At 39.2% G+C, this 22706-nt stretch overlaps 2 protein-coding genes across 2 annotated transcripts in view; both read left to right on the top strand.

Annotated features, from left to right (window-relative positions):
* Positions 1–3035, top strand: part of TBC1D15 (TBC1 domain family member 15) — a 79189-nt gene extending 76154 nt beyond the window's left edge. Inside the window, exons 17-18 of the mRNA XM_060193520.1 lie at positions 93–179; positions 1720–3035. Of these exons, the coding sequence (XP_060049503.1) occupies positions 93–179; positions 1720–1941 (309 nt within the window). The 3' untranslated portion in view covers positions 1942–3035. The remainder of the gene's footprint in view (positions 1–92; positions 180–1719) is intronic.
* Positions 3036–13002: 9967 nt separating this feature from the next.
* Positions 13003–22706, top strand: part of TPH2 (tryptophan hydroxylase 2) — a 125797-nt gene continuing 116093 nt past the window's right edge. Inside the window, exons 1-4 of the mRNA XM_007531276.2 lie at positions 13003–13179; positions 17151–17303; positions 21917–22100; positions 22214–22314. Of these exons, the coding sequence (XP_007531338.1) occupies positions 13075–13179; positions 17151–17303; positions 21917–22100; positions 22214–22314 (543 nt within the window). The 5' untranslated portion in view covers positions 13003–13074. The remainder of the gene's footprint in view (positions 13180–17150; positions 17304–21916; positions 22101–22213; positions 22315–22706) is intronic.

Raw genomic sequence — 22706 nt, 5'->3', positions numbered from 1 at the left:
GAGACAATTGGTAATATATTGTTTGCATAGTAGACTATACGAGTACTTACAGTTTCAGTTATCATTTATTGTGTTATATTGGTTCATTTTAGCATATCAATGAATTATCTATGAAAATTGATGTGGAAGATGTACTGTGCAAAGCAGAGGCAATTTCTCTACAGATGGTAAAATGCAAGGTATGTATATAAATATATATATGTACATATATATATATATATATATATGATTTAAATCTAAATGATCGCAAGATTTTTTTTGTATATTTTTAGTGGAATGAGGTTGACAAGACTTAGTAGTAAAATAAATGGTAGTTTTAGCAAGTATAAGGTAAACACAGATCGTTGGCTAACATTTTGTTTATCATTATAGATGCGCAACACTTAATTGAAAACAGCTGATTAATTGTGCTAGCTAGAAAGCATAAGGCAAAATGGCAAAAGTGGTGAAAACATTTCTGCAACAACTACTGAGGCTGTAGACTTTAACAAAGCCTTGATATATTACCCAGTTGAATTAGTGAATAAAGATTATGACCTTATATTAAATGTAGTGTTTCTAAATATAGGATGCTAATCAGAAGTAGTTAAATCAACAGTATTATTTATTTCTGTAATTATATTTGTATCAGGCAAGCTTTTAATTATTTCTATAACCAAGCCAAATCTGATGTATTGTGATCTGAATTCAAGCCATATCATTATTGTGCCCTACCCCCCAGGATTTTCACTGGCTCAGTATCTGCACAAGGAATCCAAATGTTCATAGAGGCCATTTTTCCTCCATCCCTCCCTCCCTTCTCTCTCTCTCTGTTTGATAGGACAGAGAGAAATTGAGAGGGAGTAAGACTCTTCTCTCTTCCCCATCCCTCTCAATTTCTCTCTTCCTATCAAATAAAATAGAAAGAAAACAAGAGTTGGGGGTGGGGGAGACAGACACAGAAAAACATCCGCAGTACTTGCTTCACCCCTTTTGAAGCTTCCCCTCTGCAGTTGGGGAACAGGGACTTGAACATGGTTCCTTGCATGTGCTAACATGTGCTTTAGCCCAGTGCACCACTGCCCAGCCCCCTTATTACACTTTGATTTTTTGGCTTTTTATATTTTGGCTTTTAGATTTTTATGAAAACTCAGTTTTTGTATCATTTGTTCATGATTCCAAAAATCTTTGGTTTAGTACTACAACATTTATTTGATAGCTTCTTTTCAAAGTATGTTAGTATTTTAGTTTTTAAAAACTCCTTTGTGTAATGTAGAAAAGGTTGTGAAATAAATGCAAAGAATTAAAAAAATATGGTGGTGATGGGGTGCAATGGAAAATGATTACGTTCAGGTAGATCCGGGAACCATAAAATACTTGGTTGAAAGTGGTTAGAATTTCATGTGGAATAGAGAAGGCAGATTTGAGAGGAAGAATAAGAATTACACTTAGAGTGGTCCGGGAGGTGGCACAGTGGATAAAGTATAGGACTCTCAAGCACGAGGTCCTGAGTTCAATCCCTGGCAGCACATGTACCAGAGTGACGTCTGGTTCTTTCTCTCCTACTTTCTCATTAATAAATAAAATCTTAAAAAAAAAAAAAAAGAATTATACTTAGAACAAATGTTCAGATTCTGGAGTCACTGAGTTTTAAAAATAGAAATGTTACTTTGTAATTACTTTTCTGTAGTGAGTGATGGTTTTGTGTCGTTCCCCCCCCCCCCCCCTTTTCATATTCAGGAATTGCCACAAGCAGTTTGTGAAATCCTAGGACTTCAGGACAGTGAGGTTACAACGCCTGATTCAGACACTGGTGAAGATGAAAATGCTGGCATAATCAGTTGTCCCACATCTGCATTTCAGAGTAACTCCCTGCCTACTCATGCTGCCACTGGCTCCAGAGATGACAGTCCAACACAGATATTAGCACCGCCAAATGTCAGCAGATTAACATCTGCATGATCATTATTCATAAAGTGTTGAAGAGACATTTTATTGCAGCTTATTTTCAAGTACTTGAAAAGGTGGAAATGTAAAATCTTGGTATTGATCATGCTTTAAGAGTTATGGAAAGAAGTGTACTGATATTCTTGCATTAAAGCTTTACAAAGATTTAAACTAATTATTTTTGTAGTTACTTTTACCAAATAGCCTTTCCTTTTCAGTAACATTCCTTAGTATTTTTATAGCCAAGTACATTTTATTTTCTTGCTGATGAACTGGAATTAGATAAATATTACAAGTGGATGAGTTGAAATTATGCACTTTGGAAAACATTCACTTTGTTTACTCTAAGCTTCATGGGTTTTGGATTTGATTAAATTAAATATTGAGTCTATAGTATTGTAAGCTGGGAAGTAGGTTGTTATTCAGTGACAAAATAAAATAATTTGTTTTTCTCTGTTTACAACAATACTCAGCTTAAATATTTATGCTGGTAATGTGATTTAAATTGGACATTTTCATCAGTGCAATTGAATGTGTAAGGAGCTATTTCAACCACACTAACTGAATTGGCAGTATATTTTTTACATTGGACTTTTTCTTCAATTGTACATAAAGACTATATAAATACTTATTTATGAGTATAAGAAAGGATAGGCATATTTTCTTTAACTGAATGAACTTGAACATTGATTTATATAACCTGGTTTGACAAAATTAATACATAACTTCAATATGAAATCTTTTTCAAAACTATTTTCTTAACCAAACATTTATTTCATTAGACTACATTCAACACTGTATCTGGTGTAATTTTAAAATTAATTGCTTGTAACCTCACTTTACTAATAATGTTTATTATCTTTCCTAATGATGCATTAATTGATTAATCAGGTCTTCATGTTTTTATAAATACTCTTGGCAAAAGCTTGTCAGAAAATTCAAGATACCATTATCACGAGTCTCAAGATCTTTTGTATATGGATGAAACAGTTGTTTTTACCATGCATTGCTGCATGATTTAAAGTTATGTGGAATTAACATAACTGATTCCATTTTATTTGTAATTTGTTAACTCTTGTACATATCATTAAAATAAATTTGAAGTTGAAGTAGTGTTTTCAGTTAAATTCTACCTAGAAATAGTCTGTTCTCCATCAGAAGAACAAAGATAACCTTTTGAATATATAACCGTGATTCTCATTGAACTTGATATTTCTAAGAGTTTGTATAGATGGCAGTATTTTTTAATGTGATAAAAATAATTGTGAGAATTACTTGTGGAAATGAGGGGGAAATGTGTCCCTTTTATAACTAAAAAAATAGTTTTTTATAGAAGTATATATAGTTATGCCCCATTTTAATATATAGTTATCTGACTTGGTAAAGCAAATTCTTGGTAAAAGCAAAGTGGTTGTAATGTGAAGTAAATTAGCTGCTCTAAAATGTCCCAGTGCCGATTTTTTTTTCCCCTCAGAAAACTAGAAAGCCAAATGAACTCCCCCCACACTTGATCTTTAACTGACAATCGTGACAGTACAACCATTAGATTTTATTTTTTAATACTGTATATGTTATCTTTCATCAGTTAATAATGAGTAAGCCTATTCAGAAAAAAAGTAAACTTATCAAAAAACTCAGCCTTTCCAGCCTTTCATTTCCTGTTATTCAGGAAATTGCTTAGAACATCTTGATGTCCCTCTTGTTCTTCCTGGACAGTGGCTTGTGGGTGAGTTTTTTCCACCCTCCCCATAATATGTATAATAGCTTCTTCAGAGTTTTCTTTCTTTTTAACTCAGTATATTTCACAAGTTGAACTTTTGTCAAGTGTTACTACAAAATTACTTGCTGGAAATTTTTTAAACTAAAAAAGCCTACATTTTGGTCTAGCCTACTTTTGATAGGAAAGTGATAATATTGGGTCGTTGAAAAGTCATAGGCATACACTTTTTTTTTTTTGGCATAGAAAAATCCATCATGACTTTCCCTGCAGCCCATTGTACTATAGTTCTTGATAGAGTCCACACAGCCCTTTTAGCCAATACTATGTAAACTCCAGCTGTTGAGACTGCTGATGTAGTTCAGTTAAATTTTTGTCTAATTCAAAAATTTGGTGATTTTCCATTTGTTAGTCCAACTTTAAAAGATTTGTTTCTTTTTACAAGATGCTCTATACCTTTGATTAATTTGTAAAGTATTGTTTAAACTTATTAGAATTCACATCCTTTCTAATTTAACTTTAGAAGATAGTTTTAAATTTCTGACATAAGTTTTTGGAAAGCAGTTCTGCATTTAAGAACATCTCTGTTTTGATATTTTCATGTGCCTAGGATTCTAGTCTGCTTGTAGATTTGAAACTTTGGTCTTGCTGATGACTAAACCTTTGAATAGATAACCTCTTGAATAGCACCAAATGATTCTTACTGAACTTGATATTTCTGATTTTTTTTTACAGGCGCTAGTTAATTATGGGAAATGTATATAACCATACCCATTATTATAGGTAGTTGTATAAAGTAGTAGTCCAAAGTACTTACCAAAGAACCAAAAACTTCATCTGACTTGTGTGTAACAAAGCAATGCCATTCTGATTTGGACTTCTTGGGATTCTCAAAAAAAAAAAAAAAATCTATTAACCTCTAACTGTACTTGAAATTGTGTGTACATATCATATATTTCACGGGGAGAGGTCACATTTTTGTTGTTGCCAGGACATCACCACTCTGAACCTTCTTTTTCAGATAGAGAGCAAGAGAAACCACAGCATCAAAGGTTCCCCCAATGCCGTTGGGGCCAGTCTTGGGTCACAGGCATGGTAAACCAGATGCTCTCCTAGGTTAGCTATCTCAGTGGTCCGACATAATTTCTTAAACTGTGCTGACTTCTAGGGTTGAGAAACATTACAAATTATTTATTGTGAGCATACTATGATTCATGACTCAATGCTCATTTTATGTGTTGAGCTTTCAGCTAATTGCAATATCTTTTAAGTACTTACTTCCAAATCTGGTCTGTGTTATCAGAATACATACCAGACTGTAATTTAGACCTACAGAGTCCTTTTTTTAAAAATTATTCGATAGAGACAAAGAAATTCAAAGGGAAGAGAAAGATAGGGAGAGAGACAGAGATACCTGCAGCCCTGCTTCACTTCTTGTAAAGCTTTCTCCCTGCAGGTGGGGACCAGGGACTTGAACTTGGGTCCTTCCTTGCACACTGTAATGTGTACACTTAACCAGGTGTGCCACCACCTATAGAGAGAAATCCAGAGAGAAAGGAAGGGGAGACAACTACAGCACTGCCTCACTTCTCAGAAGCTCCCTGGAGGCAGTGGAGGTGGGGCCTGGAGCCTTGAACCTGGATCCTTGTGTACTGTAACATGTACGCTCAACAGGTGTACCCATTGCCTGGCCCAAGAATCTGCATTTTATAGGCATCCAGGTGGTTGTTGAGCTTCTTCTGAAGTTAGGGAACTAGAATACAGCACTTGAAGTTAGAGAGGTATTATATAATGTATTTTGCAGGTTTGCTTTTTTTTTTTTAATTAAACTTTTATTTGAAACTTTAGTTAGGCTGATAAAAATATTTGGGAACTCATGCAATCACCCCAGTGATGTGAAGGGGCTGTACTTGGAGAACTATAGTGGTTATGGATGTGGGCGTGGGAACACAGACCTTCGGTGATGGGAGTGGTAAAAATAAAAGTAAAAACAAAACAAAATATCTAGGTATAAAAATTGTTAGATACATTAGGAAAAATTCAAAGGTATAGGGCGGTAGCGCAGTAGGTTAAGTGCAGGTGGTGCAAAGCGCAAGGACTGGTGTAAGGATTCTGGTTCGAGCCCCTGGGTCCCCACCTGCAGGGGATACGCTTCACAAGCAGGTCTGCAGGTGTCTCCTCCCTTTTTCCCCTCCTCTCTCCATTTCTCTTGTCCTATCCAACAATGACAACAATAATAACTACAACAATAAGCAAGGGCAATAAAAGGGAATGAATATAAAAAGAATTCAAAGGTGTAGGGGTGTCGGGATAGCCTGAGGGTGCTTCTTCTCGAGCAAGTGCTCTCTGGGTTGGAGAGAACTCAACTGGAGCCAACCTAGGCTGCTGCGTGGGAGAGGGGTCAGGAACTCGGGCCGGGCTGTCCCAGGAGAAAGACTCTGGGACTCTCGGAGCCCGAAGACAATTCCAAGTGTGTTAAAACAGAAGAGCAGCTGTATATATACTCTCCAAGTAGGGTGGAAACAGGATGTGATGTAGAGAGGGTGGAGCGAAAAGAAACTGATGGAAATCAGGGTGACTACGAGAGGGGGCGGAGCAAAAAGACATCGTGAACCAGTGGGGATTAAACCAATGCCCTACAGGCAGGGCGGTTCCTAGGTAACTGGTTATGTAAATAGACCGCAGGGATAAAAGCGGGGAAGCTGGCTACTGTCCAACATAGGGGGTGCAGGTGGTGGCACACCTGGTTAAGTGTACATATCACAATGCACAAGAACCCGGGTTCAAGCCCCTGGTCTCCACCTGCAGGGGGAAGCTTCATGAGTGGTGAAGCAGGGCTGCAGGTGTCTCTCCAACTCTTTCCCCTTTTATCTCTTCCCTTCCCTTTTGATTTCTGGCTGTATGTATCTATTACATAAAGATAATAAAAAATTAAAATATATTAAAAATTCAAAAGTATTGCAGTGTGGATGGTTTTCAAATATATAGTTTTTTTTTTCCTTCTTAAAAAAAGACAAGTCCCCAGGTTTTTAAGTAGTTCTTGATTTTTGAAGGTGATTTGCCCTGCTTCTGCTCACCATTTGTAATAAAAAGATCTAAGGGTGGGGGAGATAGCATAATGGTTATGCAAAAATACTTTTATGCTTGAGAATCCAAAGTCCCAGTTTCAATCCACTACACCACCATAAATAAGGCAGATCTCAGTACTTTGGTAAAAACAGAACAAAACCTGAGGGTCATTTTAGCCTTTCATTTAAAAGACACACTCTCAGCCACCTTTTTTTATGTACATTTGAAATGTATCTGAAAGGTTTCTATCACTATCTCTTTAAAAAATCTTTTATCTGGGAGTCGGACTGTAGCGCAGCGGGTTAAGCGTAGGTGGCGCAAAGCACTAGGACCGGCATAAGGATCCCGGTTTGAACCCCGGCTCCCCACCTGCAGGGGAGTCGCTTCACAGGCGGTGAAGCAGGTCTGCAGGTGTCTTTCTCTCCTCCTCTCTGTCTTCCCCTCCTCACTCCACTTCTCTCTGTCCTATCCAACAATGACAACAACAATAATAACTACAATAATAAAGCAACAAGGTCAACAAAAGGGACTAAATAAATAAAATAAATATATAAAATTAAAAAAAATCTTTTATCTTTATTTACTTATTGGATACATAGCCAGAAATTGAGAGGGAAGGGGGTGACAGAAAGAGATGTAATTTAACTTAAAAGGTAGTTGGTTGGGCTGCTGCAGCACGTAAAAGGATTCACAGCAGGAGCTGGGAACTGGTTTAAACAATACAAGGTTTATTAGGGTGAAACAGGTAAAAGGCAAAATAAGCAGTCATCATCAAGGGTTAAGAATACGCTAGGTACATAAAGTCTGAGTATAGTTATCAAAAGTTTAGTCGCATAAGATAAACAATTATCAGCTCTGGTAAAGGTTGCTCTAAAAGTAGAGGTAGAGGTAGAGGGCTCTAAAAGTTTACTGGCTAACAGAGTCACACGTGTTCAGTTCCCAGAAGTAGCCATGACAGATACCTGGTGCACCTCCGTTGAGATGCCTCCGAACAGGAGAAGAAACAGCAGCCAAAAAGAGGGTGACTTCCGGATGGCTGCACTTTTAAGTCTATCCAACCCACCCACAGTGCTTTGTACACCAGCACAGACTGGATGCACCCACAGTCCCCCCATGTGCCTGCGCAGATCACTGCATACTCTGTCGTCAAGGCTGAAGTCAGCACTGTGTCGGGACTTCCAACCATGGTCGCTGGTATACTGCGTTACCGCAAAGAGAGACAGCCAGACACCTGTAGTACTACTTTACCACTTGTGAAGCTTTCCCCCTGCAGGTGGGTACTGGGTGCTCGAACCTGGGTCCTTGTGCACTGTAATGTGCGCTCAACCAGGTGCGCCAACACCCGGCCTCTATCACTATCTCTTACCTTTATTTATTACTAAATATCTGTACATATTTATATTTTGAATGTATACTGCCATTTAAATGATCAATGTGTTTGGCCTGCTCTCTTTTTGCTCTTTACATGGGGATTTTAAGTTGTAGAATTTGAGGATTTCTTTACTTAAAAATACTTTTCTCATGTAAGTGGACTTCTGCTTGCTTTGGTATTTATTTTGACAAAGAGAAAAATACTATTGCCTTTCACGTAGGGAAAAGTTAATGCTGCAATGCTGGGCCTGGGAGCATATAGATTAGGATTTCTTCTATAATTCTTTTTGGGTATCCAAAACTCATGAGAAGTTAGTTTATGAACTCACTGGAAAATAAAACTTTAAAATTTGAAGTCTTTCCTATAAACTACCAGAAATCAAAACAAAGTAAACAACAACAAATTTCCAGTAATCTTAGCTGTAATTAATGAACAGTTTAGTTCTGGCTTAGTTTTTTTTTTTTTTTTTTTTTTTTAAGAAGGCACACTAATATCAGAGATAGGCTTAAGTGACAGTAACAGCATTTCCAATACTGCACTAGTGTGACTGGACCACAAGAACCAGTGGGTTGCGAAGATGTCTTTAACAGTACAAATAGGGTAGTTTTAGATTGCTTTCAATGTTGTAAGGCCTGACGGTTCAAAAGAACTAGACTCAAGGACCTACACAAGGATCCTGGTTCCAGCACCTGAAGGGGTATCATAAGCAGTGAAGTGCAGGTGTCTTTCTCTTTCCCTCTCTATCTTCCCCTCCCCTCTCAATTTCTCTGTCCTACCCAATAAGATGGGAAAAAAAAAAAAATGGCCACGGTGGGGGGGGAGGGGTCGGGTGGTGGTGCAGTGGGTTAACCGCATGTGGCAAAGCGCAAGGACCAGCGTAAGGATCCTGGTTAGAGTCCCCGGCTCCCCACCTGCAGGGGAGTCGCTTCACAGGCGGTGAAGCAGGTCTGCAGGTGTCTATCTTTCTCTCCCCCTCTCTGTCTTCCCCTCCTCTCTCCATTTCTCTCTGTCCTGTCCAACAACGAACAACATCAGCGATGGCAATAATAATAACCACAATGAGGCTACAACAACAAGGGCAACAAAAGAGGGAAAAAATGGCCTCCAGGAGCAGTGGATTCATGGTGCAGGCACCGAGTCCAGCAATAACCCTGGAGAAAAAAGAAAAAAATGGCCACTAGGAGCAGTGGATTCGTAAAGCTGGCACCAAGCAAGTACAATATAATAACTCCACTTACTTGAGGTATTTATTGTCTTCAAACGCATAAAAATAAAACTCGGGGAGTTGGGCAGTGTCGCAGCGGGTTAAGCACAGATGGCACAAAACGCAAGAACCAGCGTAAGGATCCCAGTTCAAGCCCCCTGGTCCCCACCTGCAGGGGAGTCACTTCACAGGCGGTTAAGCAGGTCTGCAGGTGTCTATCTCTCCCCCTCTCTGGATTCCCCGCTTCTCTCCATTTGTCTTTGTCCTATCCAACAACAATGACATAAATAACAACAACAGTAATAGTTGTACTTGCCTCCCCGCTCCCCAAGCACTGCTCAGCTCTGGTTAATGGTGGTGCAGGGGATTGAACCTGGGACTTTGGAGCCTTCGGCATGAGAGTCTCTTTACATAACCATTATTCTACCTCCACCCTACTTGCTATTTTTATGACAGACGTAAGTACTTTAGCATAACACCCTAAAGTGCATCTATGTTGTGGTAGCTGTCAGAATTGCCTTCCTTTTTTGATTAAATAATATTCCATTTTAATTTACCACATTTTGTTCATCCATTTTTCCAGTGGTGGGTGCTTGGGTTGCTTCCACCTTTTGCTTGTTGTGAATGATGGTGCTATGGATGTAGGTATACAGATATTTCTTTTGAGACCCAGCTTTCAGTTCTTTTGGCTATATACTCAAGAGTTGCTAAACCACATGATAATTTTATTTTTACTTCTTTTTGGGGGAGTTGGTATACTGCTTTCTGCTATGGCAGTACAAAAGTACAAATTCACACTATTTAAGGGTTTCATTTTTTTTTTTTTTCTGTATTATTTCATCTGATGGGTTCAAGATCTGCATCAGCTATCATCACTGAACTGTTCTTTCCATTTCTATTTTCATCTCTAATCTACTTCCTAGCATGCAGTTAAGTGTTTATAATTACATTCTACTTAAAGTTACTTGTGAGTACTCTGGTCAACACTAAGCCACTGTCCCTAAAACTGTTTCTTTAAATGCAGGCCACCTTTGGAAATGTGAGTGTACCATTATTTCCAACTACAGAACCTTCATAATCTAGTTATAATCTTATATTTAACTTCACCTTTAAAAAAAATCTATTTATTGGGGAATTAATGTTTTACATTTGACAGTAAATACAGTAGTTTATACATGCATAACATTTCTCAGTTTTCCATATAACAATACAACCCCCACTAGGTCCTCTGTCATCCTTCTTGGACCTGTAGTCTCCCTGCCCCACCCCAGAGTCTTACTTTTCACCTTGTTTTTAAAAGCAACATTTAGTGTTTTTTTTTTTTTTAATTAAACTGCTATTCTTTCTAATCCATTGTTCTGCTTCTCAGTCAATACTACACTTTGTTACCAGGATAAATTCTTTAAGACATTTTCATCATTTTATAGTTGAAATACAAGGATAAATAAATACTTCCTCTTTAAATACATTTTTATTTTGTTGTTAAATTTCTAAATAAGGGGCCAGGTGGTGGCGCACCTAATTGAGAGCACTTGTTACAAGATGCATGCGTGAAGCTATACTAATATAGATGCAATTATTTGAAAATATATAAACCTCTATATCCAGGTTAGTTTTCATTTCAAGCTTTAAGTCTTTTTTTTTTTTTTTTTTTTTTTGCCTTCAGGGTTATTGCTGGGGCTCAGGGCCTGCACTGTGAATCTACTGCTCCTGGAGGCTATTTTTTTCCCCCTTTTGTTGCCTTTGTTATTTTAGCCTTGTTGTGGTTATTATTATTGTTGTTGATGTCATTGTTGGATAGGACAGAGAGAAATGGAGAGAGGAGGGGAGACAGAGAGGGGGAGAGAAAGACAGACACCTGCGGACCTGCTTCACTGCTTGTGAAGTGACTCCCCTGAAGGTGGGGAGCTGGGGGCTGGAACTGGGATCCTTAAGCCGGTCCTTGCGCTTTGTGCCACGTGCGCTTAACCCACTGCACTACTGCCTGACTCCCTCAAGCTTTAAGTCTTTACAGTCAAATGCTTATTGGACATCCCCACTGAGCTGTTCACATGTAATATGTATAAAATCTAAAACTGCCTCTTCATTTGCTATTATGTATTTGTTGGCTAGTTTAATGAATAATACTACCATCTACTCAGCCTCCCCAACTCAGAAACTTTATAGTTATTCTGGCACATTTTTCTCTACTTTCACATCTAAGTAGAGACATTATCCTATGGATTTTGCTGCTTAACATCTTGTTGTTTTCATTGCACCATTAGTGCTATGGGCTTGTCTTATTGTGATAATGAGCCCTATTTTCACTTAAGCAAGTGCTTAGAATGAAAACTGGCAAATACTAAGTGCTCACTAGTATTAGCTATTAAAATGATTACTTCAATCTTGTGTATTTAAACTTGAGGTTTTTATTAGCTTGTCAGAACTGCTCTTTAGAGGGAATACAAGTCAAATAACATATCCAAAATTAGATCAAGTAAAAAATATGCTCCCTCAAAAACCCAGAAATTTTTCGAAGTCTAGCTAACTTTAATTCATCCATTTCTGTCTTGAAAAAAAAAAACACCTTGTTTTCTTTAAAGTTTATTAATTTCTTTTCTTCTTTCTTTTTCTTTTTTTTTTTTTTTTACCAGAGCACTGCTCAGCTCTGGCTTATGGTGGTGCAGGAGATTGAACCTGGGACTTTGGAGCCTCAGGCATGAGAGTCTCTTTGCATAACCATTATGCTATCAGCCCCTGCCCAACACCTTGTTTTCTATATAGACAGACTATGCCAGTTCCAGATATTATTTAGATTTGCAATATATACTGGGCTGTCAGAAAAGTCTTAACTCCCCCCAATATGTCATAACTTTTCTAACAACTCAATATGAAAGTCTTCATCCCTTAAGAAGTTGCTAATATTTCCCTGTGACATGGTGATATGTGATATGATTCACTAAAGTTTGAATAGCATGTAAATTAATTGATTTATGTATCTCAAATAGTTGGTTTTCAGTAGCCATGTATACAGCCTTAAAGGAATGACTGGTACATAGACATTTAGTTTATTTTTCTTCCCACTTAGGAATATTCTAGGGTTAGTGTCTCAGCTATATTTACATGTTGCTAAATCAAAGCCTTACATTTCCTTTGCAATACAATTGCTTAAACATCACCACATAGCAGTATCACATAACTAAGAAGCAGCACTTTTAATGACAGCCCTCTCTTACACACATAACTGTATGCAGTTATAACACATCAGATCAGAAAAAGCTTATTAATGTGAATAAAATGGGTTAGGGATTCAACAGTGCTAATCTTTCTTCTTTTCCTTTCTTTGGGAAGGAAGCATAAAACCTTTGAATTCAAAGTCACCTAAAGGATGAAGTTAACTTGCCAGTCATAGGTTTGAGAGGGAAGAGCCAGCGTCATGGCACTGATGTTTTCTAATAAATAACATCCCTTTGTTACTGTCCTCCATCACCCATGCCGAAATGGCTACTCGACCTATGAAACAAATCAGACCATGAGCACAGATAAACCGAGGCTTCAGGTCTGTAATCTGGCCATCGGCAGCCAGAAATGAGTTTCTTTCTAATCAGCCTTCCATCAGTTCCCAGTTACTCATATAAAGGAACCCGGGAGGGGAGGATTCTTACTGCTTTTTCTTCAGCATCAGGGTTCTGGACAGCATCCCAGCTGGCTGCTGTTTCACGCGCCCCCTCCTTACTTAAGCTCTATGAGCGCTGCTGCCTCACCAGTCCCCCCCTGCGGCTGAGAAAGAACATTACACCGGGATCCATGCAGCCAGCAATGATGATGTTTTCCAGTAAATATTGGGCAAGGAGAGGGTTTTCCTTGGATTCAGCAGTGCCCGAAGAGCATCAGCTACATAGCAGCTTAATTGTGAGTACCGAGTAGTAGGCACTCTGCAGAGGAGTTTTGTTTAGGGTAACAATTCTTATCCCCACCATATGGACACCTTGTGTATGATAAGGACACACACACACACACACACACACACACACACACACACACACACACACACACACACACACCTCAACTCTTCTCTCTCACCTGTCTGGCCTGCCTCCCTTCTGTCTCCAGTCTTACTTTCTCCACAAAGTAAAATAGATGTTATGTATTTCTATTTGCCGAACATCTTTTTTTCTTGCACTTAAAAAGTAGAAAGTAAAAAAAAAAGTTTCTGAACATCAAGAAGGAGAAATTGAATGAACCACAACAGAAAAAATGCACAGAACTCTTAAAATTTGAGTTCCTCTTATGACTAGGAATGGGAGAGGGAAAAATGTAATAGATTTCTGTGGTTCCTCTAAGTTTACTGTGTCTCCTATCTACAAGGACTGACCTTTAAAAACAGAAGTAATATTGTCTATTCTTGGTTTAGGTAATGACAGCTAGACTAAATGAAGGACTGGTTTCTTTAAGCATTTTTCCAAATGACTTATTACTCTGATTTTTTTCAGTTTATTGATGGAGTAATGAAAGCTTGTTTCAAGATTGAAAGAAGTTTTTGTAAATAAATTTTACAAAAGTTTTAAAAATATTAACATAATAAAATAATGCTTTACAGTTTTTCAAAGGTAAAAGTCATAGAATTTATTAAGTGGCTGAAAAGTATACTTATACTCCTAGTAATTAAAAATATTAGAAAAATCCCTTTGTAATTTGTATCTCCAAACGTGCTAGAGGGTTGTATTGTACTGGCTGATTATTATTGCTAAAAATGTTGAAAAGTAATTGGGGCAAATTCTGTAGAATTATTTAAGTCAATTTGCAAAGAGAGATCAGAAATGTAAATAGATATTCAAATATTTCAGTATTATGAATATTTAAATGAGATGTCACACTGAGGAATTTTGAAGTCATAATAAACTGCTAAAGGAAAAGAAATCCCAGTGCTACAATTAATGTATGACCCATTCATGTAAAAATGCTGTTGGGTTATTGGAAAAGTCATGACATCTTTTTGCCTAGAAAAACTTAGAAAAATACATCATGACTTTTCACATAGCCCAGTATTTAAATATTTAAAATCTATGTGCTGTGTGGTGAAAAGGCAGTGCTTGAGAGTATGAAGACTTTTGAGCTTTTAATGACTAATAGAGTCAAATACCAATATCTACATAAACTTAAAAAGATTTATTTGGGGGCTGGGTGGTAGCGCAGCAGGTTAAGCGCACGTGGCACAAAGCACAAGGACCAGCGTAAGTACCCCAGTTTGAGCCCCCTGCTCCCCACCTGCAGGGGAGTCGCTTCACAGGCGGTGAAGCAGGTCTGTAGATATCTATCTTTCTCTCCCCCTCTCTGTCTTCCCCTCCTCTCTCGATTTCTCTCTGTCCTATCCAACAACAATGACAACAATAATATTAACAACAACAACGATAGACAACAAGGGCAACAAAAGGGAGAAAAATGTCCTCCAGGAGCAGTGGATTCATAGTGCAGGCACCAGCAATATCCCTGGAGGAAAAAAACAACATTTATTTATTGTGAGAGAGAGAGAGGAGATAGAAACAAAGATGGAATGAGAGAGTAGAGAGAGACAACAGACCAGAGCATTACTCAACTCTGGTCTGTGGTGATGCTGCAGGTTGAACCTGTGACCTTCGGGGCCTCAGATATGCAAGATGGTGCTGTAGCAGGTTAAGCTATCTGCTAGACTTGTCTGCATAAGCTTCTGTTTCTCAAAATATAAATAATACCAGATTGATTTCTATGATATATAAATCTGGTGAGTGTCAGTAGTAGCATGTGAAAGTAAAGCCAATAATGAAATCAGAGAAAACAATGGCAAATCACTGCCTACTGAGGTTTTCATCAGCTGTACATTTCTTACTTTCATGAAGAAAACCAGTACTGGTGTGGTTGTACTATATATCACTATTTATTTGCCTGGAAGACAGTTCTCTGTTTGCCTAATTCTTCATTTGCATGTAAAGAACACACACACAAAAGCATACACTAATTTTTTTAAAGTTTGACTACATTTATTTATTTATAAATGGAAATATTGATAAGACCATAGGATAAGAAGGGTACAATTCCACACAATTCCCACCACCAGAACTCCGTATCCCATCCCCTCTCTTGATAGCTTCCTATCCTTTATCCCTCTGGGAGTATGGACCCAGTATCATTATGGGGTGCAGAAGTTGGGAGGTCTGGCTTCTGTAATTGCTTCCCCATTGAACATAGGTGTTGGCAGGTCTATCCATACTCCCAGCCTGTCTCTTTCTTCCCCTAGTGGGGTAAGGATCTGGGAAGGTGGGGCTCCAGGACACATTGGTGGGGTTGTCTGCCCAGGGAAATCAGGTTGGCATAGTGGTAGCATCTGGAACCTAGTAGCTGAACAAGAGTTAAGCTATAAAGCAGAACAAATCATTGACTAATCATGAACCTAAAGGCAAAAATATTGGAGATGAAGGTTTGGGATCTCCATTTTGGAAAAGCTAGGAGGTCTATTTTAGGTATATTCCAAGGGGCCCATGACTTTACTAGTTTTTGCTTGAGCCTGACATCTAGTATGCAGGTGGACCCAAGTTATTGTGTGGGGATATGGTATCATAGTTGGAAAAAGGACTAGAAAGCTATATCAGGGAAGAGAGTAGCTCCCAAATCTGGTAAAAGTATATAAATATTGTTAACTGTAAACCCCATTCATTTGATCTGGGGCCCATATTCAGCACAAGAGCCTATATAACCTCTGCATCCCTGTAGATCTGAGCTTGTATTCTATGGTTACAACTAGGAACATTCCAGGCTGCACTAATGTCAGGACCCATCTTCCTTGAGTGATAGGTAGAGTATGTTATCCAACTTCCCTTTGGAGAATGAAACATTCCCTACCATTGTTGATCTACAATGAGGGCAAGATCCTATAGGGGCCCACAAAGGGGTCCATTATGTTGTTCCTGAAGGAGATAAACAGTGACAGATTATTATTATTATTATTTTGTCAAATGAGTCTCCAGATTTTTTTACTCTGTATTTCTGACAATGTGATCTGAAATCTGTCATCTTTACCTTTAGCCAGTAGTCACTATTTACCTATGTGTTATTGCATCTTGACTAGTTAATAATATATTGATCTTTTTCGGTTTCTCAGATTTTAATCTTTGCTCTGAACGACTAACTAGTTAGTTTCTCTGTTTTTCTCCTTTCTTCTCTCTCTCTATCTCTTTCTTTTCCTCTTAATTTTTCTCTCATTCACTTGTAACTGAATCTGAATAGACACTTTTCAGACTTCTCTTCTTGACATAGATGGCCTCAGTTGAATTCACTCCTTTGTGCTAATCTTCTACAGCTAGACTCACAATGAGAACATGGATCTAATTGCAGAAAGTAAGTCTACTTAGTTTAGTGCATGCCCAACATATTGCAGAATGAAATGAATATTTTGTTTTTAAGATTTAATTGAAACTAAAATTCTTGTGGAAAATGTTTGATTTATATTTTCTGTGCTTAGAAATTATTATAGTTTCTTATCATTCAACTACGCTAACAAATACCTATCAAGTTATAAAATGAACCTAGAAAAGAAGGCAGAAATTATTCATAGGTGAGACTTTGTATTGTGTGATGGTCAGATTTTGGTTGCCTTAAGGTAAAAACAAAGTTGGTCCTCTTTATTTTCAACTGTTAGATTATATCTCAGAGCACTGGCAAAGAATAAATTGGACCAGTATTTGTGACTGAAAGTTGCGAGTAACATGGAAACTTGTCTTTAAATCTCTATGTTTGCTGGGGTTTTCAGCATAGGTATAGTGTGTTTGAGTGAGTTCTGTATCTAGTTATTGAGAACTCTGAACTTCTAACTAACACTTAGGTTTGTATGTATTTCTACCTTCTTGAAGGTAAATAAAGCTAACTCTGGCAAAAACGATGATAAGAAAGGCAACAAAGGAAGTAGCAGAGGTGAAACTACTGCTGAAAGTGGGAAGACAGCGGTTGTGTTCTCCTTGAAGAATGAAGTTGGTGGATTGGTAAAAGCACTGAAACTGTTTCAGGTAAATGTAAAATGTTGCATAATTTGAAAAGTGACCAGGTGCCATTACTTACTTTCCAAACATCAGTTATAAAACATTATTGTTGACTTGTTTTTCCTGATAATATGTTGAAAGGTACAGAGAAACCAAATTTCATGAGGCTTTACAAGGGGAGTTTGTTTGCCAAATAATGAAATTAGTGGACTTGTGTCAACTCTGCTTTATTAATTCAGCGTTAGACTGTTCCTAATTCTGTTAATTGTAGCCAGGTGAGGAAGTGAGTAATTAAAAAATGTGAGCCTCACACCTGGCAATGCAAATGCAAAAGGAACCAAACTGGGTATCTTGAAATACTAAGAATCTCCAGCCAGATTTGATCTGTTAGGATTTAAATGGTTCTAGAAGTACATTTATTGCATGTAACAAGGCACATAAGAGTAGGCACTCATTATTATGCTGAAGCCTTATTGTTTCATGAGATTAACATGTCTTTTTCCCCTCACAATAGTCACTTGTGTATAAATAACTCATTTGTGTATAAGTTAAAGCTTCCTTTCTCTTTACCTTCTAAACATGCAATAACCTTTCCCCATGCCCAAATTAGCCAAATCAGGGGAGTTGGACTTTACTTCAGTCGAGTTGACTAAAGGTAAGGTTAGAACACTAAAAAACGACTATTACCTTCATGCCAGGGAACATCTGATGTCTTCCATTCCCTTTAGCAAACATCCTCTTTTATAAATGCATTTTGTGGGGGTCAGGTGGTAGCGCAGCGGGTTAAGCACACGTGGCACAAAGCACAAGGACCAGCGTAAGGAACCCAGTTCGAGGCCCCAGCTCCCCACCTGCAGGGGAGTCGCTTCACAGGCGGTGAAGCAGGTCTGCAGGTGTCTTTCTCTCCCCTTCTCTGTCTTCCCCTCCTCTCTCCATTTCTCTCTGTCCTATCCAACAGCGAACAACATCAACAACAATAACCACAACAAGGCTACAACAACAAGGGCAACAAAAGGGGAAAAAATGGCCTCGAGGAGCAGTGGATTCATGGTACAGGCACTGAACCCCAGCAATAACCCTGAAGGCAAAAAAATGCATTTTGTTTGCTGCACTGGCTGCTTATTTGAGCTGTAAGAAGGGAGTCCAACTCTGCGTGGTACCTTGTGCTGCTGGCACAGGAAAGAGATAGTTGGAACTGCAGTCAGAGAATCAGACCTGTGTTCTGGCTTGGCTCATGATTAGGTGCTTCCTAGGTTCAGCAATAACAATCTCTACCTAACAAGCTTGTTGTGATGAAATAATGCCAGTGAAAGTGTCTCATAAAGTGTGCAGATACGGGCATTATTATGATGATGATGCCCCACTGATGACTGTAGAGGGGAAATTAGCAGCCTAATTTGGCAAATATTTCCTTGTTTTCTTTTGACCTTGGAGAAAGGATCAGGTACCATAAACAGGGGTAATGGAAATCTAGGGAAATATTTTATACATAATTATATCACCCAGTGTTGACTCCATATAGTGTTCAATGACAGGCCAATTCAATTAGACATCTAGGTGCAGTGGAAAAATCCCTGGAGAAGTCCAGAATTTTCAGCTGGTCATCAGCTAGTTGGGGGGAGAAGGTTGTCTTTTTTTCTTCTTTTCTTTCCTTCTCTTTTCTTTCTTGTCATTACTGGAGCTTCACTGTTGCAAGCTATTTATTTATTTATTTTTGCTCCAGGGTTATCACTGGGGCTCAGTGCCAGCACCACGAATCCACTGCATCTGGAGGCCATTTTCTCCCCCATTTTTATTGGCTAGGACAGAGAAAAATCAAAAGGGGAGGGGAAGATAGAGAGGGAAAGAGAAAGATACACACTTGCAAACCTGCTTCACCTAGGAAGTGACCCCCCTGCATGTGGGGCTCCAGGGGCTGGAACTGGGATCCTTGCACAGGTCCTTGCTCTTCGTACTATGTGTACTAAACCCAGTGGGCCACCACCTGCCCCCCTTTTTGTTTATTTTTTCAGCTAGGAATAGAGACAGAGGGACACAGGGATCGAGGGAAAGATAACACAGCACCAAAGTTTCCTCCAATATTGAGGCCTGGGTTCTAACTTGGGTTGTGTGCATGACAAAGCAGGTGTGTTGTCTAGTGAGCCATCTTTCCAGTACAAGATTGCTGGCGTTGCTGCTTGTGTTTTGCTGGGGTTTCACCTCTTTGGGCTGACTCTGAGTTGGGGGCGGGGAGACTGGGTAGTGGTGCATGTAACACATTACATTACACGAGGACAGGGTTCAAACTCCTGGTCCCCACCTACAGGAGAGGAGCTTCACAAGCAGTGGAGTGGTACAGTAGCTGTCTCTTTTTTTTCTTAATATTTATTTATTTATTCCCTTTTGTTGCCCTTGTTGTTTTATTGTTGTTGTAGTTATTATTGTTGTCATTGTTGTTGGATAGAACAGAGAGAAATGGAGAGAGGAGGGGAAGGCAGAGAGGGGGAGAAAAAGACACCTGTAGACCTGCTTCACCACCTATGAAGCGACTCCCCTGCAGGTGGGGAGCGACGGGCTCAAACCGGGATCCTTACGCTGGTCTTTGTGCTTTGTGCCACGTGCGCTTAACCTGCTGCTACCACCCGACTCCCTATTTCTCTCTCTCTCTGTCAGAAGAAAGAAAAAAAGAAATGCGAGTGGTGGAATGGCTGTGCAGGCACTAAGTCCCTCGTGGCAATGAAATAGAATAGATAGATAAATAGGTAGATAGATAGATAAGAGGAAAAAAATATCACAACATGGGATTTTCTTCCAGTTCAGTGGAGACCAGACTCAAACTTGGGTCATTCTCATGATAAAGCAGGCACCCTCCCAAGTGAACTATCTCACCAGCCCTAGTCATGGGGTCTTAATCCATCTGGGTCTCAGTTCTCTCATCTAAAATAAGTTTTCCTGCCTCAATAAAAGGACATTGAAAGTAAAAAGTACATATTATGTGTGAAGATCCTTGAGCCTTAATGTAAGTCTTACATTTATTAGTAGCCAATCAAAAAAAGTAACGGGGGCGGTCAGTAGCACAGTGGGTTAAGCTCACATGGCGCTAAGTGCAAGGACCGGCATATATATGCCAGTTTGAGCCCCTGGCTCCCCACCTGTAGGGGGGCCGCTTCACAGGTGGTGAAGCAGGTCTGCAGGTGTCTTTCTCTCTCCCTCTCTGTCTTCCCCTCTTCTCTCCATTTCTCTCTGTCCTATCCAACAACAACAGCAGCAATGACACCAATAACAATAAATACAACAAGGGCAACAAAAATGGGAAAAAATGGCCTTCAGGAGCAGTGGATTCATAGTGAAGGTACTGAGCCTCAACGATAACCCTGGAGGAAAAAAAGAAAAAAAAAAAGTAATGTCTCATTCAATAAAGGGGAAGAGGAGACTATGTCACTGGGGAAATTGAAACCCAATTTTCAAGTGTTAAACTGTTGGTCTCCCTCAGACATCATGGATAAGGGACCTTTTGCCTCTGAAATTCATTGTGTGGTGATAGTGGATACTAGCCTGGAGATTACCGAAAGAGAACAATTATTGAGCAGTCCCACTTAGGAGCTTTTAGTTGTTTTTTTCCCCCTTATTATTATGATTATTATTTTCAGATTTTCTTTCTTGACTACTTTCCTTGCTTCCTTTTCTTCTCCTGCAAAGTGACCCCATTTTGGCCAGTATTTCTGAGTCCTTTTCATAACACCTTCCCAAGTTCTTCCTTATTTGCCCACCATTTATACTATGTGCTCTCATGTATGACATTCTCACAGGGGTGAAGTGGTATCTCATTGTTGTCTTTATTTACATTTCTCTGACAATCAATGACTTGGAGCATTTTTTCATATATATGTCGGCCTTTCAGATCTCTTCCATGGTGAATATTCTGTTCATATCCTCTCCCCACTTTTTGGATGGAGTCATTTGTTTTCTTGTTGAGTTTGGTAAGCTCTCTATATATTTTGGTTATTAGCCTCTTGTCTGATGTATGCCTGCCCCCTTTTTTTTTTTAGTTGAGTTTTATTGAGCTGTATCAGTTCCTGAATATTCCTTTTTATTTCTTCTTCTTCTTCTTTTTTTTTTTTGGGGGGGGGGGCGCTGGAGCTTAGTGCCTGCACTACGAATCCACTGCTCCTAGAGGCCATTTTTCCCTTTTGTTGCCCTCGTTTTTATTGTTGTTATTATTATTGTTGTTGTCATTGTTGTTGGATAGGACAGAGAGAAGTCAAGAAAGAAGGGGGAAATAGACAGGGGGAGAGAAAGATAGACACCTGCAAGACCTGCTTCACTGCTTGTGAAGCGACCCCCCCCCACACTGTAGTTGGGGAACCAGAGGCTCGAACCCGGAACTTTGTGCCGGTCTTTGTGCTTCGCACCATGTGTGCTTAACCCACTGCGCTACTGCACCCCACCCCCCTTTTTTTTTTAACCAGAATGAGGAAAACCTACACACAGTTATTGTCCCTACTAATAGAGACAATGGTTGGGCACATTTCCATGTCAAGCCAGGAAAGAAGAGATTTTCTTCTCTTTTCTTGCTTAATAACCTTGTTGCTTAGAAGTTGAAGAATAACCTTTTTGTTGTACCTTAAAGTTAACATACAGTATTGCTTATGTTTTTACAGGAAAAACATGTCAACATGGTTCATATTGAATCCAGGAAATCACGACGAAGAAGTTCAGAGGTTGAAATCTTTGTTGACTGTGAGTGTGGCAAAAAAGAGTTCAATGAACTCATTCAGCTGTTGAAATTCCAAACCACAATCGTGACACTGAATCCTCCGGAGCATATTTGGACTGAGGAAGAAGGCAAGGCCAATTTTTGCTTGTTGGGTGATTGTGCAATCTGACAAATGTTGCAAAGGGGCGGGGAGATCAGTCTGTGAGCTAATATTTTCCTACCTACATTGTGTTTTCAACAGAGCTAGAAGATGTGCTCTGGTTCCCCCGGAAGATCTCTGAGTTAGACAGATGCTCTCACAGAGTTCTCATGTATGGCTCTGAGCTTGATGCTGATCACCCAGTAAGTGTCTGAAAAAAAATCCATTCCACATGTGCTCTTCTAGCTTCACTCATGTGCTGGGCAATGTGTCATGTTCTGTGCCACAGTCTTTTATTTTAGAGCAATTGACTATTTATTCACCATTAACTGAGGGCAGACTTCCCAATGAGCAGGCCTCCTAGCACATGTGTTGGCTGGAAGCAGGTTAGAAGTATGGCATTTTGGGGTCGGGTGGCAGTGCAGCGGGTTAAGTGCTCGTGGGGTAAAGTGCAAGGACTGGCCTAAGGACTCCAGTTTGAGCCCCTGACTCCCCACCTGCAGGGGTGTCACTTCACAAGTGGTGAAGCAGGTCTGCAGGTGTCTGTCTTTCTCTCCCCCTCTCTGTCTTCCCCTCCTCTCTCCATTTCTCTCTG

The sequence above is a fragment of the Erinaceus europaeus genome, chromosome 7 (assembly GCF_950295315.1).
Source record: "Erinaceus europaeus chromosome 7, mEriEur2.1, whole genome shotgun sequence".
NCBI lineage: Eukaryota > Metazoa > Chordata > Mammalia > Eulipotyphla > Erinaceidae > Erinaceus > Erinaceus europaeus.
Note: the sequence above shows the minus strand (reverse complement) of the source record. Positions and strands in the feature narration are given on the sequence as shown.